This window comes from Gorilla gorilla, chromosome 21, assembly GCF_029281585.2.
Source record: "Gorilla gorilla gorilla isolate KB3781 chromosome 21, NHGRI_mGorGor1-v2.1_pri, whole genome shotgun sequence".
NCBI lineage: Eukaryota > Metazoa > Chordata > Mammalia > Primates > Hominidae > Gorilla > Gorilla gorilla.
The window spans coordinates 50,222,089-50,244,094 of NC_073245.2; the positions used below are offsets into that span (position 1 = coordinate 50,222,089).

Here is a 22,006-nt window from a genome sequence, read left to right on the forward strand (position 1 = left end):
AAGTGTACTGCAGAACAGGAAGAACATGCGGAGGAGGGGAATCAAGGAGACTTCCCATACATATTTCCGGAAATTACTCTAGGCTCACATAATGCTTAGTTTACAGCTGTCCCTTATAGAAAATATGTGAAGCTGTGCCTTGTATTACACTAATACTATGTGCCTGTTCCCTCCACTAGACAGGACCTTTTTTGCTAGACAGTACATTTCTAAAAAAGGGATTCTTAACTTAGAAGAGGGTGTACATAGAATATATATACAAACGACCTCCTGCCCTCCCCCCATTTATGACCTGGCACTGGAAACTGGGTAAGTTCTTCAGGTAACTAAAGTATGTTTGCATATTCTACTTATTTATAAATATTAATATAAACAAAAATTCTGTTCACACACACAAATGAATACAAATAGAAAACTTAAGCTTCTCGGGAGATGGAGTAGGCATACATTTCCCTATTCTTTTTGTTAAGTATAACTAAAACCCCTGGACATTACACATAAAGCAAATACAAGAAGAAAGCAGACTGGTTAGGGACCCCAGGACCTGGGGAGTGACACAGTGCTGAGTTCCCTGGGTTTTCTTTCTGCCTCATAGACCCAAGTCCTGGAGCTGAAGAAGCTGGCAACCTGGAAGCACCAATGGGCACAGACACAAAAACCCCAACAAAAACCTGCTCTCTCTAGCCAAAGGAGTAGGGGAATGGGCACTCTCGCAAGACAAAAAACTTTTGGACAACAAACGCTCTACTCCAGCCAAACACTGCAGAAAATAAGGCGGCTTCCACCCACAATGGCAAAGGCTGATTGCAGAGCCTAGACTCCCACTCTCATAAGTCTGTAATGAGGCACCCTCAACACTCCTGCAGGGATGGTGTGAAGGAAGACAAAGTAGGAGCAGGCATTCCACCCCCACCAGCCCCAGTGTCAGTGGAGACCACACGGGGAGCCTAAACTTCCACTCCTACTTGGCAGTAATGAGGTAGCATCACAGGAGACCTAGTCAGGACTTTCACCACTGCCCAGTGGTAATGATGCCACCTCACTCCAATGTCAGTAGAGACCAAGTGGGGAGTTGGGACTGCCACACCCACCCAGCAGTACACCTCCACTCAGCAGTAGTGGGGAGACCTTTTTCTTGGGTGTCAATGGAGGCTGAGTGAGGAACTTGGACTTCTACCTCCACCTGGCAGTGATGAGGTACGGACCCCCTTCTCCTACCAGGAATGGTGTCAGAGATTGTTTAGTCTAAACATTAGACTAAACAGCCTAAACAGACAAAAGAGCCTCAACAGATGTCTCAGAACATTATACAGAAATGTCCGAATCTCAATATAAAAACCACTCATACCAGGAACCAGGAGGAGCTCAGACTGAATGAAAAAAGACAATCGGTATGCCATGGTGGCTCACACCTGTAACCCGAGCACTTTGGAAGGCTGTGGCTGGTAGATCACCTGAGGTCAGGAGTTCAAGACCAGCCTGGCCAACATGGTGAAACCCTATCTCTACTAAAAATATAGAAATTAGCCAGGTATGGTGGCGTGTGCCTGTAATCCCAGCTACTTGGGAGGCTGAGGCAGGAGAATCACTTGAACTCAGAAAGTGGAGGTTGCAGTGAGCAGAGATTGTGGCATGGCACTCCAGCCTGGGCAACAAGAGCGACACTCCATCTCAAAAAAAAAAGAAAAAGAAAAAAAGACAATCAACACATGTCAACACCAAGATGACAAAGAGACAAAGATGTCAGAATTATCTAATGAAGACATTAAAACAGCACGATTAAAATGTATCGATAAGCAATTATGAATATACTTCAAACAAATGAAGGAATAGAAAGCCTCGAAAAAGAAAAAGAAGATATAAAGAAACAAGTGAAAATTTTAGAACTGAAAATTTCAGTAACAAAGAAAAACTTCAGTGGACGGGCTCAACAGCAGAATGGAGGGAAGAAAAAAATCTGTGAGCTGGAAGATGGAACAATAGAAATTACCCAATCTGAACAATAGAGAAAAAACTACTGAAAAATATATAAACAGAGCTTCAGGGAACCTGTGGGACGAAGAGGGCAGGCTGAAAAAGTACTCAAAAGAAATAATGGCTGAAAACGCCACAAAGTTGGCAAAGACATAAATCTATATATCAAGAAGCTGAGTGAACCCCAAAGAAATTTATCCCAAGACTCTTCATAATTTAATTTCTGAAAACTAACAACAAAAAATATTGAAAGCATCCAGAGAAAAATTATACCTTGTCTACAGGGAAGAAACAATTTTTTGTTTTGAGACAGAGTATCATTCTGTCACCCAGGCTGGAGTGAAATGGCGCCAAATCCATTCACAGCAACCTCCGCCTGCCAGGTTCAAATGATTCTCCTGCCTCAGCCTCTCAAGTACCTGGGATTACAGGTGGGCACCAGCACTCCCGGCTAATTTTTGTAGTTTTAGTAGAGGTAGGTTTCACCATGTTGGCCAGGCTGGTCTCAAACTCCTGGCCTCAAGTGATCCACCCACCTTAGCCTCCCAAAATGCTGGGATTACAGTGTGAGCCACCATGCCCAGACGGGAGAAAACAATTCTAATGACAATCTCATCAGAAACCATGTAGGCCAGAAAGAAGTTACACAATAATTTTCAGGTGCTGAAACAAACAAACAGTCAACGCAGAACCATATACCCAGCAAAAAATGTGCATCAGGAATGAAGTGGAAATCAAGACTTCTGAGAAGAAGGAAAACAAAGAGAATTTGTCACCAGCCGACTTACTGTAAAAGAATGGCTAAAGAAAGTTCTCTAAACAGAAAGAAAATGATAAGAAATCCTGGAACATTAAGGGGGAAGAAAGAACATGGCATACAAAAATATGTGTAAATGCAACGGGCTTTCCTCATCCTCTTGAGTTTTCAAAACTATGTTTGACAGTTGAAGCAAAAATTGTAATGCCATCTGACATGGTTCTAAATGTATGTAGAGAAAATGTTTAAGACATTTATATGACAAATGGGCAGAGTAAAGAGACATAAAAGGAAATAAAGTTTCTATACTTTGCTAGGTAAAGGTAAGTTATGTACACACAATGTAATACCTAGAGGGACCACTAAAAGGGCTACATACAAAGAGATACACTCAGAAACATCATAGATAAATCACATGGAATTCTAAAAAACATTCAAGTAACCCACAGGAAGGCTACAAAAAGAAAGCAGATAAATGAAAAAGAGAATAAACAGAAAGAAACAAAATATAGTCATCTCTCGGTATTCACCAGGGACTGGTTCCAAGACTTCCATGGATACCAAAATCAGAGGATGTTGAAGTCCCTTACAGAAAATAGTGTAGTATTTGCATATAACCCATGCATATCCTCCCATATATTTTAAATCAACTCTAGATTATTACAACACCTAACACAATGTAAATGTTATGTAAACAGTTGTTACACTATATTGTTTTTAACTCTGTATTATTTTTATTGTTGTATTGTTATCTTTTACTTTTTATTTTTTTCAAATACAGTTGACCCTTGAACAATGTGGGGGTTAGGAGTGCCAACCCCCTCGAGCAGTCAAAAAATCTCTATAAATTTTGACTCCCCAAAAACTTAACTATTGACAGCCTACTGTTGACTGGAAACCTTACTGATAACATAAACAGTTGTTTAACATAAATTTTTTATGCTGTATGTATTATATGCTGTGTTCTTACAATAAAACAAGCTACAGAAAAGAAAATGTTATTAAGAAAATCACAGGCTGGGCCCAGTGGCTCACGCCTGCATCCCAGCACTTTGGGAGGCTGAGGTGGGTGGATCACCTGAGGTCAGGAGTTCAAGACCAGGCTGGCCAACATGGTGAAACCCCGTCTCTACAAAAATACAAAAATTAGCCAGGCATGATGGCAGGTGCCTGTAATCCCAGCTACAAGAGGCTGAGGTGGGAGAATCACTTGAACCCGGGAGGCAGAGGTTGCAGTGAGCCAAGATCGTACCATTGCACTCTAGCCTGGCTGACAGAGCAAGGCTCCATCTCAAAAAAAAATAAATAAATAAAAAGAAAGAAAGAAAAGAAAATCACAATTACTATTCATTAAGTGGAAGTAGATCATTACACAGGTCTGTCTTCATCTTTGTCTTCACCTTGAGTAGGCTGAGGAGGTGGGTTGGCAGAAGGGAAAGAAAATCTGCATATAAATAGATGGCCGCAGTTCAAATCTATGTTGTTCAAGGGTCTACTGTATTTTCAATCCACAGTTGACTGCATCTACAGAGACGGAACCCATGAATATAGAGGGTCAACTATAATTGTATTAAGCATAAAAGGTCTGAATACATCAATTAAAAGATTGAGATTGGCGGAGTGGATTTAAAAACATGATCTAACTACATGCTGTCTATAAGAAACTCACTATGCAGAATTATAGAGGCTGATTGAAAATCAAAGGATGGAAAAATATACTATCATGTAAGCATTAATCAAAGGAAAGTAGAAGTAGCTATATTAGCACCAGATAAAGTAGACTTCAGAGCAAAAGAAAAAAAATTACCAGAGACAGAGTACAATGAATAACAGGTATATCTACTAAGAACATACTGCAATCTTAAAATGTATATGCTGCAAAATGTGTGAAACAAAAATGGATAAAACTAAAAGGAGAAACAAATTCACAATAGATGGTGGTGACTTCAATATTCCTCTCTCAACAATGGATAGGATAACTAGACCAAAAACCCACAAGGATATAGAAAAACCACCACCATCAACCAACAGGATCTATGACATTTATAGAACACTCCATCCTACAATAGCAGACTACACATTCTTTTGTTGTTGTTATTTGTTTTTTTAGACAGGATCTCACTCTATTGCTCAGGCTGCAGTGCAGTGGCTTGATGATGGCTCACTGCAGCCTCAATTTCCTGAGCTCAAGCAATCCTCCCACCTCAGCGTTCTGAGTGGCTGGGACTCCAGGTGCATGCCACTATGCCCAGCTAATTTTTGTATTTTTTAAAGACCGAGTTTCGCCATGTTGCCCAGGCTGTTCTTGAACTCCTAGGCTCAAGTGATCCTCCTGCCTTGACCTCCCAAAGTGTTAAGATTACAGGCATGAGCTACAGTGCCTGGCCCACATTCTTTTCAAGTGCTCATAGAACATAAGACAGATGATTATCCTGCCATAAAACAAACCTCAACAAATTTAAAAGAACTGAAATCATACAGAGTGACATTCCCCAGCCACAATGAAATCAAGCTTGAAATCACTAACACAGAGATAACAGGAAAATCTCCAAATACTTGGAAACTAAACAACATGTTTCTAAATAATCCACGGAACAGAGAGGAAACCTTAAGGGAAATTAGAAAAAAAACAGGGAAATGAATGAAAATGAAAATATGACACACCAAAATCTGTGGATACAGCTATAGCCATGCTGAGATGTAAATTAATAGTACTAAGTCATATATTAGAAAAGGGGAAAAGTCTCAAACAAAAAAGATAAACTCCTACCACAAGAACCTAGACAAAGTAGAGCAAAATAAAGCAAGCAGAAGAAATAATAAAGAGCAGAAATTGACAAAATTGAAAACAGAAAACAGAGAAAGTCAATGAAAAAATAACTGGTTCTTTGAAAAGGTCAATAAAATTGACAAACTTCTAGCAAGATTGACAAGGGAGTGAGTGAGCAAGAGAGAGAGAGAGAGAAAGAGAGAGGAGAGAGAAGAGACGAGACACTGATACTGGAAATTTCCAATATCAGTAATGAAACGGGACAGTACTACAGACCCTGCAGACATCAAAGGGTAATATGGGAATGCTATGGTTTGAATATCTGTCCCTTCCAAAACTCATGTTGAAATTTAATTCCCAATGTATTGAGAAGTGGAGTCTTTATAAGCCCTCATAAATGGATTAATGGGTTATCATGGGAACTGGTGGCTTTATAAGAGCAAAACAGACCTCAGCTAGCACACTCAGCCCCCTGGCCCTGTGATATCCTGCTCTGCCTTGGGACTCTGCAGAGTCCCCACCAGCAAGAAAGTTTTTTACCCGACGTGGCCCCGTGACCTTGGATTTCTCACTCCATAACTGTAAGAAATACATCCTTTTTCTTTATAAATTACCCAGTTTCAGGTATTCTGTTATAAGCAACAGAAAACAAAGACAGGGAATACCACAAATAGCTTTACCCATATAAATTTGACAACTTTGATGAAGTGGTTAATTCCTCAAAAAACACAACCACAATATGAAAGAGATTATTTTAACAGCTTTATAACTTTTAAATAAACTGAATTTGTCACTTAAAAACTCCAGAAAAAAAGGAAGAAGGGAAGGAAGGGAGGGAGGGAGGAGGGAGGAAGGAGGAGGGAGGGAGGGAGGGAAGCAGGGAGTGGAGGGAATCTCCAAACCAAGATGGTTTCATTGGAGAATTCCACCAAACATTTAATGAAGAATTAACACCAATTCTGCACATACTCTTCTAGAAAAAGAAGAAACACTTTCCAATCCATTTTATGAAGCCAGTATTATCCTGATACCAAACCAAAGGCAATACAAAAATTAAAAAAATCTAGAGACCAATTTCTCTCATGAGTATAGATGCAAAAATCCTAAAGAAAATATTAGGAAATTCAGCAGTATGTAAAACACACACACACACACACACACACACACACACCCCATGATAAAGTGGGGTATATTTCAGAGATGCAAGACTGGCTCAATATTTGAAAATCAATTAGAGTTGTTAATACTAACAAGCTATTAACAAGCTTAAGAAGAAAAATCACATAATCATATCATCCTCACCTTTCAGACCTCTATATGTTGAAGAATCCTAGGACTCAAGTCTCTTTTTACACCTTATTCCGTTATGACTCTCACATTTTTATCTCTAACCCAGATCGCTCTTCCTTGAATTCCAGACCCATAAACCCAACTGCCCCTTAGACATCTATACTCAGATAGGCATTTCCAAATGGACATGTACAAATACAAACGCTTGCTCTTACTCTCCAAACCCCTCTTTTCTGTAATTCAGTAAATGGAAGCGCTATTCTTATAGTTGCTTAGGCCAAAACCCTTGGAGCTATCTCAACTCTCATATGTCTTTCACACCCCATATCCAATCTATCAGCGGATCCTGTTACCTCTTCCTCTAAAATATCCGCAGAACTGTCTCTTTCTTACCACTTCCACAGATACCATCCTGGTTTGAGTTATCCTTTCACCAGGGTTACTACAACAGCTGCCAAACTGGTCCTTCCCGCTTCTACCTTTGCACTCTTACTGTCTTATTTTCTACCTAACAGCCACAATGCTCCTTCTTTGTGCAAAACTGCCCAATGGACTTCATTTCATTCAGAGTAACATCTAAAGTCCATACTATTGCCTACAAGTCACCATGTGATGCAGTCCCTTCGTACTTTTCTGAACTAATTTCCAGCCACCCTTCTAGTTCATACCACTCCAGCTTTATTGTCCTCTCTGCTGTTGCTCCAAAATGCCAACAATGGTATAAACTTGGTTTTCCCTCTTCCTGGAACAATGGCATATGGCTTGTCTCTCAAATCACATCTTATCAATGAGGCCTTCTCTGAGAAGCATAAGTAAAAGACTACCCACCTACACATATACATTCCTTATCCTCCTTATCTCCTTGATTTTTATTGAAGTTACTTACCACTTTCTGACTTATTCTAAACTTGCATGTTTGTTTTTCTATCTTTCTCAGCAGAAAGTAAGTTCCCGAGGACATAGATTTTGTCTGTTAGCTTAGAAGAGTGCTTGTCCATAGGTGCTGAAAAATTATTTTCTGAATGAATGAATAAACTATTGGTTCCGGAGTCAAGAATTTGGGATCAGACATAAGATAACCCTAATTTGACTCCTGGCTCTGCTATTTCCTAACTATGTCCAAGTACATAGGGTACTTAACCATGCTTTACATTTTCTCGTCTATCAAATAGTGATTGTAATAATTTCAACTCCTAAGACTGATGTAAGAATTAAATTTAAAAAGTATGTAATGTGCTTAATAGACAGTGACTTGGTATAAAAGTGCTCAGCATATGACAGTGTTATTAATATGGAAAGATGATCTAGATTTCGACACAAAAGCCCTCAGTTATGACTAGATACTCACTGTATGATTTTAGGTTACTCACCTCTTTTACACTAACTCACTTGATAAATCAGGAACTGGGGCCAAAAAGATGGCTAAGTTGCAGCCCCTTCCCTCAAGTCTTAGTAATGTGATCTTGGGTAGGTCACTTAACCTCTCTGAGCCTGTTTCCTACGCTGTTCAAAGGGGGATAATATAATACCTCACAGCTTTGTTGTGAGGATTAAATGAGTTACTGTGTGGGAATTGTGTCTAGCACATAGTAACCTCTCACTATGTTAGCTATGATTATGATTCTAGTCTGGAGGAGGGGTAAAAGCATGTAAGCAAAGAACTGCAATACAGTGCAATAAGAGCAAAAGCAGGCAACAACTAGAAGAACGTCTCCTAAACTAGAGTCTGCCCACAACTAGGAAGTTATACCACGATCAGGAAATTTTAAAACCCTCTTATGTCTATAACTTAACTCCCTACCATCACCCCCGTGGCAGTAAGAAAAACAAAATTTCTCTGCTGCTTTGATAACTGGGATTTAAAACTTAAAAAAAAAATAGGGTCAAGGTTTAGAGTCTCAGATAGTGTTTTCTTTTGTCTCAGAGAAGAGTCTCGCTCCGTCGCCCAGGCTGGAGTGCAGTGGCACGATCATAGCTCACTGTAACCTCTAACTCCTGGGCTCAAGGTATCCTCTCGCGTAGCTGGAACTGCAGGTGAGCGTCACCATGCCTGGCTAATTTTCGCTGTTACCCAGGCTGGTATTGAACTCCAGTCCTCAAGCTATCCTCTCGCCTCGGCCTCCCAAAGGGTTGGGATTACAAGCAAGAGCCGTTGTGCCAGGCCTCAAACAGTGTGTCTCAACATGAGGTCAACAGACACATTGGGAAGGCTAAGTTAGTTCCCTCCACCTTTTCCCTAAAGTTAACACCTCACTTAAGTTCGAAAAAGTCAACTGGACCCGCAGAAGGCAAAAGCAGCATGTAATAATACCCTGAGTGAGAACCCACTTAAGAGCCGAGAGCCCAAATGTGTGTTTCATGACGGCGCTGTTACAGACTAAAAGGTCAAAATAGGACATTAAAGGGTGCTCCGGGAGGCTGAGTAGGAGCTCACCAGGTGAGAAAGGGGATGTCACTTTCGGAGAGAGAACGAGCGCCAGGGCGTGGAGGCGCGAAAAGGGCACGTGGGTGCCTTGGAAGAACCAAAACTAAGTGTTTTGGGGGACAGCCAGAGAGCCGAACACATATGGAGGAAAGATGCGGCCTGGGGCCCGCCAGATTAGAAAGGAAATCCCCCTCCCATACCCAGATCATGATCTCTCAGCCTCAATGTCCCCTCAGGATACCCCTCTACAGGGTCCCAGCTGCTGGGCTCCCTCTGGTTCCCGCCACTCTTCCCTTACCTCGTCTTCCAACCTTTCTCTCACTCTCCCGCCTCCTCTGCCTCGCCGGAAGTGACGTGCTAAGTAGCGCGCCGTATCGCGCCAGAAAGGTTCCGAGGGAGCGGGAAAAGGGTTCCGGCGAGATCAACTGCGCCTGTGTGCAGGCTCGAGCGGTCAAAGCTTTTTCCGGGGGCCCGGGGAACTACTCTCCTTGCCTCGCTCTGTCTCCTTCGAAGTGCTCTGCGCGAGGTTCAGAGCGGCCGCCGCCTCCAAAGGGACGGTTTTCTAGAGCTCCGACGCCTCTCGGTGCCCCTGTGCTCCGGCCCTTGCCCTTTGACCCCGCTCTCGCGGCAGGGTGAGAGGTCGGGTGGCCATCTTGTGGCGGCGGCGCGGGCGGCTGTTACTGCGGAGACCCATCCCCTCCCCCTCCTCGCACCCCTGGCAGTCTGTCAGTCGGTAAAAAGTCCCGCAGGCTGTCAGGTGAGGCCCCGGCCTCGTGCCGTCGCTCTTCCCGCCGCACTGGGCGGCCCAGGCCGCTCGCTGCCGGGCCTCACTGCCGCCACCATGTCCTCCTTCTCTGAGTCGGCGCTGGAGAAGAAGCTCTCCGAGCTGAGCAACTCTCAGCAGAGCGTGCAGACCCTGTCCCTTTGGCTCATCCACCACCGCAAGCACGCGGGACCCATCGTCTCCGTGTGGCACCGCGAGCTCCGCAAAGGTAAACACCGACTCCCCACCCCCTGGACGGTCCCCGGATTGTCCTCTCGCCCACCTACAACCTAGGCCCCTCTAAGCCTCTTCATTGAGCCTTGCTTTCCAGGCCTCATCGAGCTTCTGAGATAGGAGACAAAGTTAGCCCCATTTCTCGAAGAAGGAAACTGAGGCCCGGGAAGGTTTAAGGTACTTGCCTGAGGGTCCACGGACTGGGACTCAGGTGTCCAGACTTCTAGTTCATCAAGCCATTTTCCCTTCAGTTTCCCCCTGACATTTGTGGCTGTTATTATCTCGGCTGCATTCACTGCCGTACTGGCCCTAGCATGTCGGGCCCAGTGCTGGGTATTTGGAGTAAAAGCCAGTGGGCTCCGGAGTCAGACTCTGCAGATCGAGTCCTGGCTCAGCTATTTGCCAGCTGAATAATACTGGGAGAGTTTCTTCATCTCCCTGTGTCTCCGTTTTCTCATCTGTAAGAGGGAGGCAAGGATAGCTACCCCTTACAAAGCCTTTACTTCATACCAGTCACTATACTAAGACCTTTGTGTATATCCTCGCACTCAGTCCTTAGAACAGCCCTGTGAAGTAGGTAGTCTCTCCCATCTTAGGTTAAGGGGCCACCCCACCCAGACCTTACCTCTCCTGTCCTCTCCTCTCTCATGCAGTTGTCATTGATTTCAGGCCCTGCTCAGGTTCTGACAGACATTCATTGAACTCATTCTGTTATGTGCCAGGCACTGGCTTGGACGCTTGCAGCATGTTGCCTCTGCCAACTGCCTAGAATTTAAGCCTGACTTTGCCGCCTTACTGACCCCAGCAACTTAACCTGTCTGTGCCTTAATTTCCTTATCTACAGAATGGATAACTGATATTTACTATGTCTTTATTACATGCGAAGTGCAGTACTGATATCTTTACATACATTGCCATTAAAAAAAATTCTCGGAGCCCTATGAAGTAGGAACTTTGCAGAAGAGGAAAAACTGAGACTCATCTCGTGGTGAGGAGTAAACGGGATAATCCAAATGAACATTTAGCATGGGGTGAGGCACAGTGTAGGCATTCAGCAGATTATGGTGAGATGAGACTTGATTACTCACTGTGAGGCATGGTCTTTACCTTCAAGTTGCTTACAGTCTGGTGGGGAAAGATGGGCACCTACACTCCCGGATGAGTTTCATAATGGAAGACTGAAGAAATGAAGCTCAGAGCTGCTCCAGACACCCTATATGTGGTAGGCCTTTATAGCGAAGTGGCTTTACAAGTGTTCTATACTATCTGTGAGTTGGGGACACCACAGATGTCCTGCTCTACAGGTGAGGAAACTGAAGTGGCTAAGTGGTATTTTCAAGGCTTTCGAACTGAACAGGCTCAGACTACAACAGGCTGGCAAACACCAAAATCCATGATTTTTTTCAGGAGACCCAGTTCTAGCCCTTTAGCAGGGACCCCCCCAAATATCGCATACTGTACTGAGATAGGGATCCCCTCAGCCCTGCGGGCAGTTCCGGGAAGAGGTAGAGCCTGGAGTTTATGGGGCCTTCTTCATGTACCCCACTGTGCCATTCAGAAATTATTTGTAGAGTGTGCTGAAATGTGAATTGCCACTGTACAGAATTCTATTGGGTGGGACCTCAAGAGGCACTTAAAGTCCATCTCAGGTGTCATTTTTTTTTTTTTTTTTTGAGATGGGGGTCTCGCTCTGTCGCCCAGGCTGAAGTGCAGTGGTGCGATCTCAGCTCACTGCAAGCTCCACCTCCCGGGTTCATGCCATTCTCCTGCCTCAGCCTCCCGAGTAGCTGGAAATACAGGGGCCTGCCACCACACCCAGCTAATTTTTTGTATTTTTAGTAGAGATGGGGTTTCACTGTGTTAGCTAGGATGGTCTCGATCTCCTGACCTTGTGATGCCCCTGCCTTGGCCTCCCAAAGTGCTGGTATTACAGGTGTGAGCCACCACGCCTGGCCAATTGTCACTTCTTTTGTGACACTTTCTTGATTCCTTGCCTCACCCTAGTTGAGTTACTGAAAAAAAGCAAATTAGAGAGTACATTTGTGTATGAAGCTCCGTTATCCCTAATCTTACGTGGTAAAGCCTTATGTTGCAAGTAGGCCAGCATTATTATCCTCATTCTATAGATGAGATGATAAAAGTATAGAGGGATTAAGTGCCTTGTCCACAGACATACAGCTAGGACATGAGCCCAAGGCTGCCTGATGCCAAAATGTGTTCTTTTTCATGTACTCAGTGCCTCAATGCATTTAATAAGTGAAGGTGGTCACCTGACTGCAATCAAACTGTGATGCTTTCATTTATTAGAATTAATGAGTGCCTCCCACCCCATCATACCAGTTTAGCATTTAATTTGTTCCTACTAGCTGTTCATTTGAACTGGTTACATCTTTGTCATTAGATTATGTTTTGAGAGAGGAACTAGACCTTCTTGTTTATTTGCAACACCACAGGATATCGCATGGTGCCTGTTATATAGTTTAAAAATAGGAATTAAATCATGCTCTCTGATAGAATTTTCGTGGTTGAGTAAAGGATCTAAACAGCGCTATCCAATACAACTTTCTATGATAACAGCATAAAGGATATAAACAGCGCTATCTAATACAATTTTCTGTGATAATAGCAATGTTTTCTATCTGTGCCATCCAACAGGTAGCCGCTTGATATATGTGGCTATGGAGCACTTAAAATGTGTGACTAAGGAACTAAAGTTTTAAGTAGATAGAATTGAAAATTTAGTTTCCAGTTTTTACCAGCTGCAATTCAGGTGTTCCAATAGCCACACGTGGCTAGTGGCTAACTTACTGGACAGTGCAGAGTTAAAAAAAGATGCTCTTCCAAGCATCAATACCTAGCTTCCGAATATCCAGGCTTATTTCATGAACTGAAAATGCCCCCACACTAAAGGAAAAGGATTCTGTGCCCTAATGTTCAGATTGATTAGCCCTGTAGGTTCTACCTAGGGTGAAGTCATTTTCCGTAGCTGAGATGCTCACAGACTGTCTCTGAGTTGCCTTCAAAATATATGAGATTTATAAAAATTAACTTTTTTTCTTGCTTAAATACTTCTATTCCTGATGTGTTATCTTTCCATTTTCTAGGAATAATTTTTAATTTATCCCATTTGAGCTCTGTTCTAAGTAGAACATCTCCCCTTCTTTATGGAATAGTTTTGGTGTAAAGTGCTCCTAAATGAGTATTTTTAATGGTGTTTTGTATCTTGGCCTGAATGTAGGTAATGGGCTTTTATCCCAGAATTACTTTAAGACTTTCTGTAGATGCCAAAACCAGCCAAACAAGTGAAAAGTTTTGATTAACCACTTGTTTAAATTTTACTCAACAACTAGTTTGACCAGTTTGGAATGGACGTGGGTAGTGAGTGAAAGGACCTATTTCTGTCATATAGGAAGGACATCTGAACAAGTGAGTTGTCCCCCAGGATTGGGTTGGAGGGTGTGCATGTTGTGTGTATTGTGACTGTGTGTGCTCAAGAGCTCTAGGGTTTTGTCATATCACCTTGACACACATGGTGCTTATGTTGACTGTTGAGGATGTTGAATATGGAGGGATACAGTTTATCCTAAATAAATCCCCATTGTTAAGTTCTGGGGTGATGAAAATTAATTGGCTTTGTAAACAGTGAAAACCTTGGGTCTCAAGCCCCTTAGATACCTTGTTTGTCTACTGAAAAGTATATCAGGTCTTGAATGTCCACACTGACATTTTACAATATGGATTCTAGGTTTTTTTTTTTTTCAACATAAAGTGTATGGAATTTTAAAGCTTCACTTAATGAAATTTGCTTTGTTGAAGTTCTGTTTTGCTTTTGAATCTGCTAACTTGCATGGGATTATAGGTGTAGTAGTTTCACTTACATCAACTTTGCAGAGCAAGGTTTGCTTTAACAAAAAAGCACGTTTTGCCATAATCATACCTTTGTAGCAACAGTAGATATTGTAACTACTGACACTTTTGTTCTGCTTTTGAATAATAATTAGAAAGTTGAAGAAAGCTCCAGGTTCCTAGTATTCTTATCAGTTGGCCATCTAAACTAGGTTATTACCAGAAGGTTAAGACAATTCAGGGTATCCATATTTAATTTTATGAGCATTTAAGACATCAGTTTCATCAGTTTAAACTGTAATGTGCTATTAAAATCATGTTTTTAACTTGGGTTACTCTCCTGTAGCTACATTTTTTTTTTTTTTTTTTTTTTTGAGACGGAGTCTCTTACTCTGTCACCCAGGTGGGAGTGCAGTGGCGCGATCTCGGCTCACTGCAACCTCCGCCTCCCAGGTTCAAGTGATTCGCCTGCCTCAGCCTCCCAAGTTAGCTGGGTTTACAGGTGCCTGGCACCACGCCCGGCTGATTTTTTTTTTTTTTGAGACAGAGTCTTGCTCTGTCGCCCAGACTGGAGTGCAGTGGCGTGATCTCGGCTTACTGCAAGCTCCGCCTCCTGGGCTCACCCCATTGTCCTGCCTCAGCCTCCTGAGTAGCTGTGACTACAGGCGCCCGCCACCATGCCTGGCTAATTTTTTGTATTTTTAGTAGAGACAAGGTTTCACCATGTTAGCCAGGATGGCCTCGATCTCGTGACCTCGGATGATCCACCTGCCTCGGCCTCCCGGAGTGCTGGGATTACAGGCGTGAGCCACTGTGCCCAGCCTCCCATAGCTACATTTTAAAATGTCAGATCTTATGCCTGCTATGTCAGACATATCAATGCTTTGTACATTTCAAAAGAAACAACTGGTTTCAGAGAGAAATAGAGTTACTCAGGTGTGTTAAGGTTGATAAAGAGCTTGTGTTTTTCAGGTACTTTAGCACTGGAGAAAACTTTGTGTTTTGAAACATCTAATTATGTTCTTATTTATTTCTTTTAAAAGAAAATTGGAACCAAAAATCGTAGGGGTGTAACTTTATAGTTGAGAAATTATGTGCATAGAAGCCAGGGAATTCAGTAATGTTCCCCAAAGCAACTGTAACTCAGACATATTGCACGAGGTTTTTATGGTTTAATATATGATACCATATAGAGTAATAGGGAATAACCACATTTCATATAAATAAGAGAGAATTATGGTTTTTGTGAAAGCCCTAATTTTGCATATCTAGATTTCACACGTGTGTAAATTTTCAATAAGAATGTAGTGTTAATGTATACTTGTATTTGAGCTAATATCTATTGGTGCACTTAGAGATTCTTCTATATTATTGATTATGGTTATTGGAGTATCAGAGAAATTCTCAGTTTAGGAGCAAAATTACAAGAAACCTTTTTTTTTTTTTTTTTTTGAGATGGAGTTTTGCTCTTGTTGCCCAGGCTGGAGTGCAACGGCATGATCTAGGCTCACCACAACCTCTACCTCCCGGATTCAAGCGATTCTCCCGCCTCAGCCTCCTGAGTAACTGGGATTACAGGCATGCACCACCACGCCAGGCAAATTTTGTATTTTTAGTAGAGACGGGGTTTCTCCACGTTGGTCAGGCTGGTTTCAAACTCCCGACCTCAGGTGATCCATCCATCTCAGCCTCCAAAAGTGCTGGGATGACAGGCATGAGCCACCACGCTCGGTGAAACCATTTTAAAATTGAAACCTAACTCAGTCTTTTTTTTTTTTTTTGAGACAGAGTCTTGCTCTATTGCCCAAGCTGGAGTACAGTAGTGCAATCTCGGCTCACTGCAACCTCCACCTCCTGGGTTCAAGCGATTCTCCTGCCTCAGCCTCCTGAGTAGCTGGGACTACAGGTGCCCACCATCACACCCGGCTAATTTTTGTATCTTTAGTAGAGGTAGGGTTTCACCATGTTGGCCAGGCTGGTCTCAAACTCCTGACCTCAAATGATCCACCCACCTCGTCCTCCCAGAGTGCTGAGATTACAGGCATGAGCCACTGCGTCCGGCCAACTCAGTCTTTCATTCTGGAATATTTGATAATTAAAAGTGAGTTAGAAGTTGCTCGTTTTTGCAGTAGAATAAATAAAAGCCTTAGTTTCAACATTAACATTGACTGCTTATCCTTTAGGAATTCTCTTTGGATTATCTTAATTTTTACTATCAATTAATTACCCTGGTTTAAACAACACAGCAATGAAGATGGCCCATTCTTTTTCTTTTTCTTTTTTTTTTCCGAAATGGTATTCCCAAACCTATTCCTTAGGTGGTCTTTTTAAACATATCTACTTGACCCCCCAGGTAGATAATACTTGTCTTAATGTTTTTTTAGGAGCAGCCCAGGGCAAAAGAATTGTGAATTGAGAATTTCTTTGGTGTAAGTTAAATTCTTTTCTTTTCTTTTTTTCAGCCAAATCAAATAGAAAGCTTACTTTTCTGTATTTAGCGAATGATGTCATCCAAAACAGTAAAAGGAAAGGACCTGAATTCACTAGAGAATTTGAATCTGTCCTTGTGGATGCTTTTTCTCATGTTGCCAGGTATGTTGTCTGTTTTTTGGATTTGTTTTTAAATTCATTGCCTTTTCCACCTTTTTGTTCTTTCCTTTTCTGTGATAGCCTTTGTAAATTGACAACTTCCTACTTTACAGAGAGTTGTGGAGGCCGAATTGTGGTTTTATGTTTTGTTGAGCCCTCAAGAACTATCGAGACATGTAAACATTCTGATACATTTGAGAGATTCAGCCTAGCATTATCTTTCTTCTAGATATATTCATTTTCATTTTTTGAATTTATTTCTTGGTTATGGTATTTTCCTTGGTTTAGTTGAGTTGTCTCATCAGCTTATGATCAAAAAACAAAGCTAACTAGTAAGGGAACCTTTTAGTAACATAATAGCAAGAAATTAATTGCCAAATGCCTTCCTTTTTATTTCCTTCTGGATTTCTAGATGTCTAGTTTACTAAAAATAGTAGGCATTACTGTAACTGCAATAATAGTAATTATTAGTGTGGAAAGTAGGTGTTTGCTCTGGCTATATTGTATTAAGCCTGATGCTATTGTGTTTTGTGGCAGAGAGGAGTGGCACACATACAACTAATACCATAGAAAGCATACATTGGATTAAAAGTTTTATAAATTACTTTACTTCATGTAAAAAAAGCTTTCTGTGGGCTTAAATTAGGTGCCCAGGAAAAGCAAAGAAAAACTATTGTTCATTAGACTATTATGTTTATAAGTAAATATATAAACAGATATTTGCAAAAGGAATTGGGAAACATGAATGGGAGACTAGTAGGTTAAACATAAATTGTTATTAGGTCTAAAATATAGTGAAAGGCCTTAAGTGAGAAATGAAGTCCTGCTTTCATTGCAGGATTTGAAAAGTTTGAAGGAATAAAATTAGAAATCCAAGAGAAAGAAATGACACCTAGCTTTCTAGAGATGAAAAAGATGGTTTTTGTTGATAAGCTACATAACTGGCTCACCTTTTGATCAACATGGACACAAGTAGCAAAATGTGTTATTAACTTGAAAAAAATACTGAATCTTCATAACAGAGTAAGCTTAGAACAGACTACTAGAGGAGCTATCTGAAATAGACAGATTTTCTTGCTTTGATGAGATTTAGTTCACAGTTGCTTAGAAATTGATGGTAGCTCTGCCTCAGACACTATGTGAGTGACCTTGGATGTGTTACTTAACTTTTTGAGCCCAAATTTCCTAACTGGCTAAGGGGGGAGGATACCACTCCCCCTCATAAGAGTTGTGAGGATAAAGACAGACAATATGTTTAAAAGTATGTAGTACAATGCCTGTTCCACATTTGCTCATTCATTGGATCATTTGTTTTTTCCTATATTCCAGGCACCTAGTAAAGTGTCTGGCACAGAGCTGCTGAGTTATGTAGCTTGAAGGAATACCATTTATATAGCCTCCATGTAAGTGGTGTCCCAGGAGCTGGGCAACATTATGGTCTGCCCTGACACAGAGTAGGCGTTCAGTAAATATTTGTTAAATGAGTTAATTAATGTTAACTCATTATGGAAGAGATTTGGTCTAGGGAGTTGGCTGGAATGATTTCTTGTAGGGATAGTAAACATAACAGTGTTATTAAAAAATTTCAGCCTGGGCAGCATAGTGAGACCCTGTGTCTACAAAAAATTTTTAAAAAATTAGCCAGGCATGGTGGTGTGCACCTGTAGTTCTAGCTACTTGGGAGGCTGAGGCAGGGGGATTGCTTGAGCCCAGGAGTTCAAAACTGTAGTGAGCTATAATCATACCACTGCACTCCAGGTTTAGCAACAGAGCATGACCCTGTCTCTAAATTACAAACAGACAAACGATCTGTAATCTTTAGCTGTCCTGAAACCAAAAAGTAAATAGAAAGGGGTGGAAAAGGGGGTGGGCGATACCAGGGTTAAAAATTCCTTTTTACTTGGGAACACCTTAAAAACTAGCCAGGTTTTAGATGTCTTGGCAGATTCAGTGGCAGTGTGAGGAAGATAAACCTGGTCCTTCTCAACAAAATAGCCCGAATTCCTTTCTGTTTGCATTCTTCTAGTTCTTTTAAGATTCTGCTTGGGTATTACATTCAGGATACCCATGTTTCCAATCTCCTTTCTTATACCCCATTATTGGGACAGAAAGTCCAACAGTTCTGCTTCAACCGTGATGCAGCTCGTCCACAGTAGGAGTAGCCTAATTAACATATACTTTCTGTGTGCTTTTTCTGTGGTCAGTTGATGAACAAAGATAGTTGACCCATTACTGTTGACTAAATTGATGAGGGATATTTTTATGATAAAAGACACCTCCACACCCAAAACAAACAAACAGTAAAAAAACTCTCAAGTCAGAGAAAGCTGCCAAGTTCATAGGATAGATTTGATTTGAATAGCAGTTTAATTAACCAGACTGCAAACTTGCTTTTCATACAAGTGCCTTGTTTTCTTCCCAGTGAGGAGACAGCTGTCCATGTCATTTTTCATTCAACATGTATTGGAGTGCCTTCTATGTGCCAAGTATGGATCCAGACACTGGGGGAGCAGCAGTGAACAAGGCAGGCAAAGACAATTAAATGAGCAAGATACTTTCAGAGCAGGACAATATGGACATAGTAAAATGGAGTGATGTTCTAGAGTAGGATCTCACAGGTAGTGTGGTTCAGGAAGGCCTCTAAGGAAATGACATTTGAGGTAATCGTGCGAAGCGGGAGCAGCTATTAAGAAAAACTTAAGGCAGAGATCATCTTGGTCTGCTAAGAGAAACAGAATGAAGGCTGGTGTGGTTAGAATGTAGTGCACAAAGGGAAAAGTGATATCCAGATGAGGTCTGAGAGGTGGACATGCACCAGTCACATACACCCTGTAAGACTTGGGAGTTAGGATTTTTTTCTCATGGGATGTCATTGAAGAGTTTTAACCAGGGGAATGATATATTCCAACATACATTTTTAAAACATCCCACTTTAAAAATGGCTTAGTGTAGAGGGATGGATTGTAAAGGCCAAGGGAGGGGCGGGGGCATGAGTTTGGAGGATATTGCTGTGGTGCAGGCTAGAGGTGACATTGCCTAGGACTCAGAAGCAATGGGAAGATACTAATAGCTTCCATTTATTGAGTGCTTCCTTCATGGGAGGATCCCCACCTCTCCAGTGTAAAACTGATAAGATTTATAGGCGTTGAGTGGGAGCTGGTAGAAAGTGAAAAGAGAAATCAAAGACGAGTTCTAGGTTTTTGATGTAAGGAATGACTGATGGTGCCCTTTACTGAAGTGAAGATTGGGGAAAAGATTTGGTGGAGGAAATCACGAGTTTTGTTTTGGCCAGGCCGAGTGTGAGATGGCTAGTGAATATTCCAAGGAGTGATGCCAAATAGGCAGGTGGATAAAGTAGTCTGAAGCTCAGTAGAGACTTGATTTCTGGAGACATAAATTTGAGAGTTACCCACATGATATTTATTTATTGTTGTGGGCCCCAAGACCACTCCCAGGTTTGGTGATTCCCTAGAATGACTCACAGGGCTCATCATGTAGTCATAGTCATGGCAGTGATTCATTACAGCTGAAGGATCCAAAGCAGCAGCAGCAGAGGGTGATGTGCGTGTAGTGCCCGCAGCAGACTGGAGCACTCTAGGTATAAGCTTCCGAGTCCTCTCTCAGTGCGATTACACAAACACGCTTAATTCCTCTAGCACTGAGTTGTGATGTGTATGATGTGTATGATGTGTAACCTACCAGGAAAGCTCATTAAAGACTCCGTGCCCAGAGTTTTTATTGGATTGGTCATGTGGACACCCTCTGCCAAAATTCTAAGCTCCCAGAAATAAATCAGGTGTTCTTTTTTTTTTTTTTTTTTTTTTTTTTTTGAGACGGAGTCTCGCTCTGTCGCCCAGGCTGGAGTGCAATGGCTTGGTTTTGGCTCACTGCAAGCTCCGCCTCTTGGGTTCACGCCATTCTCCTCCCTCAGCCTCCCAAGTAGCTGGGACTACAGGCGCCCGCCATGATGCCCGGCTAATTTTTTGTATTTTTTAGTAGAGACGGAGTTTCACCATGTTAGCCAGGATGGTCTTGATCTCCTGACCTTGTGATCTGCCCGCCTTGGCCTCTCAAAGTGCTGGGATTACAGGCATCAGCCACCGCGCCAGGCTCAGGTGTTCATTAAGAACCGTATTGCTTGCACAAACAATTTAGGCCCAGTAAACCACCCTTACCAGTTAGGAAATGGTAGGGACACTCTGAAATCCCAAGTTCCCAGACCACTTCCCTAAGGGTAGCAGTCTGGCCTTCTATGTTAACTCTTTTCTGAACCAGCTTTACATGAGGTACTGTTGGAAGTGTAGGGAATACTTAGAATTCCTGCCCTTAGTAGGCCTACCGTAGGCCTGCTGTGCATGAGATAAGACAGAGTTGTACAAATTACTGTGGTTGTACTGAAAAAGTGCCATAGAACTGTAGAGGAAGAAAAGGCCCCCAAGGCTGGCTTTGCAGGGACTCAGGTGTCCAGCTGACACGTCAAGCAGCAATTCTGTTTGTGTGTATCATACACATTTTTCACTCTTAAAGGTCAGTTTTGCTATCTGTATTGAAAAATAAAGTGATTGAATTTGTAATTAATCAGAATTAAAATACGAAGTGTTCAATGTAATATTAAGTTGTGTATGTAATTATTTGCCATCTTCCACTTTATTCATAGATTGTTGGCAAAGATTGTTCAGCCTTTTTTTCCACTTAAAGATTTCTCAGTTTAGATTGGAGTTAGTACAACCTGAAAATATTTCTCTTTCTGTTATAAAACGGCTTTATTACTTTGGTTGTATCTAATTCCAGATGCCAAAGTGACTTCCATTTCACTGGAGCTACTTCCTTCAAAACCTAATCAGTAGAAAGATTTCTTGAATATTTTATGAATAACTTTGAAACTTATCTAGCAAAACTTTGATTTACCACAATGTTCAAGGAAATATCTGTCCTGGTTAGTTATATTCACTAATTAAACTAGAACCCCCCTTTTGGCCTTTAGTAGTAAAAGCCTTTTGAAAATGTTTTGTGGTTATAACAGGTTTGAGCATCATTTTCCACTGTGCCTGAAACTACGCAAAACCAGGCTTAGCCTGAATGGAGTCCCAAGTATCTCCAGGAATGGTGGGTGATGGGTGTGTGTTGTGATACCCACCTACTTTTAAACTAAATCCTTGATAAGAATTTATTCTCATGAAACTGGTTTCTCTTTCTTTTAAGTGAACAGAGAATCTGCAGCAAACAGATTTTATGCTAAAAGTACCAGCTAGTTCATTAACTAAGTTCTGATTAGTTGCAATTTGGTTTTATTAATTACAATGACTTTATTTTTCTAAGCTATACATATGCTCACATCAGGGACCTCCCATTGCCTGC

The 22,006-nt window shown here is 41.7% G+C and overlaps 2 protein-coding genes across 6 annotated transcripts in view; one reads left to right on the forward strand and one right to left on the reverse strand.

The window, feature by feature from the left end:
• Positions 1-9,801, reverse strand: part of TTI1 (TELO2 interacting protein 1) — a 50,631-nt gene extending 40,830 nt beyond the window's left edge. The window contains exon 1 of one of the 2 annotated variants that reach the window (XM_004062126.4): positions 9,515-9,801. The gene's annotated coding sequence lies outside the window, so the exon portion shown is untranslated. The remainder of the gene's footprint in view (positions 1-9,514) is intronic. The other variant, XM_019016913.4, reaches the window with a different exon arrangement.
• Positions 9,602-22,006, forward strand: part of RPRD1B (regulation of nuclear pre-mRNA domain containing 1B) — a 99,682-nt gene continuing 87,277 nt past the window's right edge. For 3 of the 4 annotated variants that reach the window (XM_055373500.2, XM_055373498.2, XM_055373499.2), the window contains exons 1-2: positions 10,058-10,208; positions 16,522-16,651. In XM_055373500.2, the coding sequence (XP_055229475.1) occupies positions 10,058-10,208; positions 16,522-16,651 (281 nt within the window). Of the gene's footprint in view, positions 10,209-16,521; positions 16,652-22,006 lie in introns of all 4 variants that reach the window. The other variant, XM_004062125.4, reaches the window with a different exon arrangement.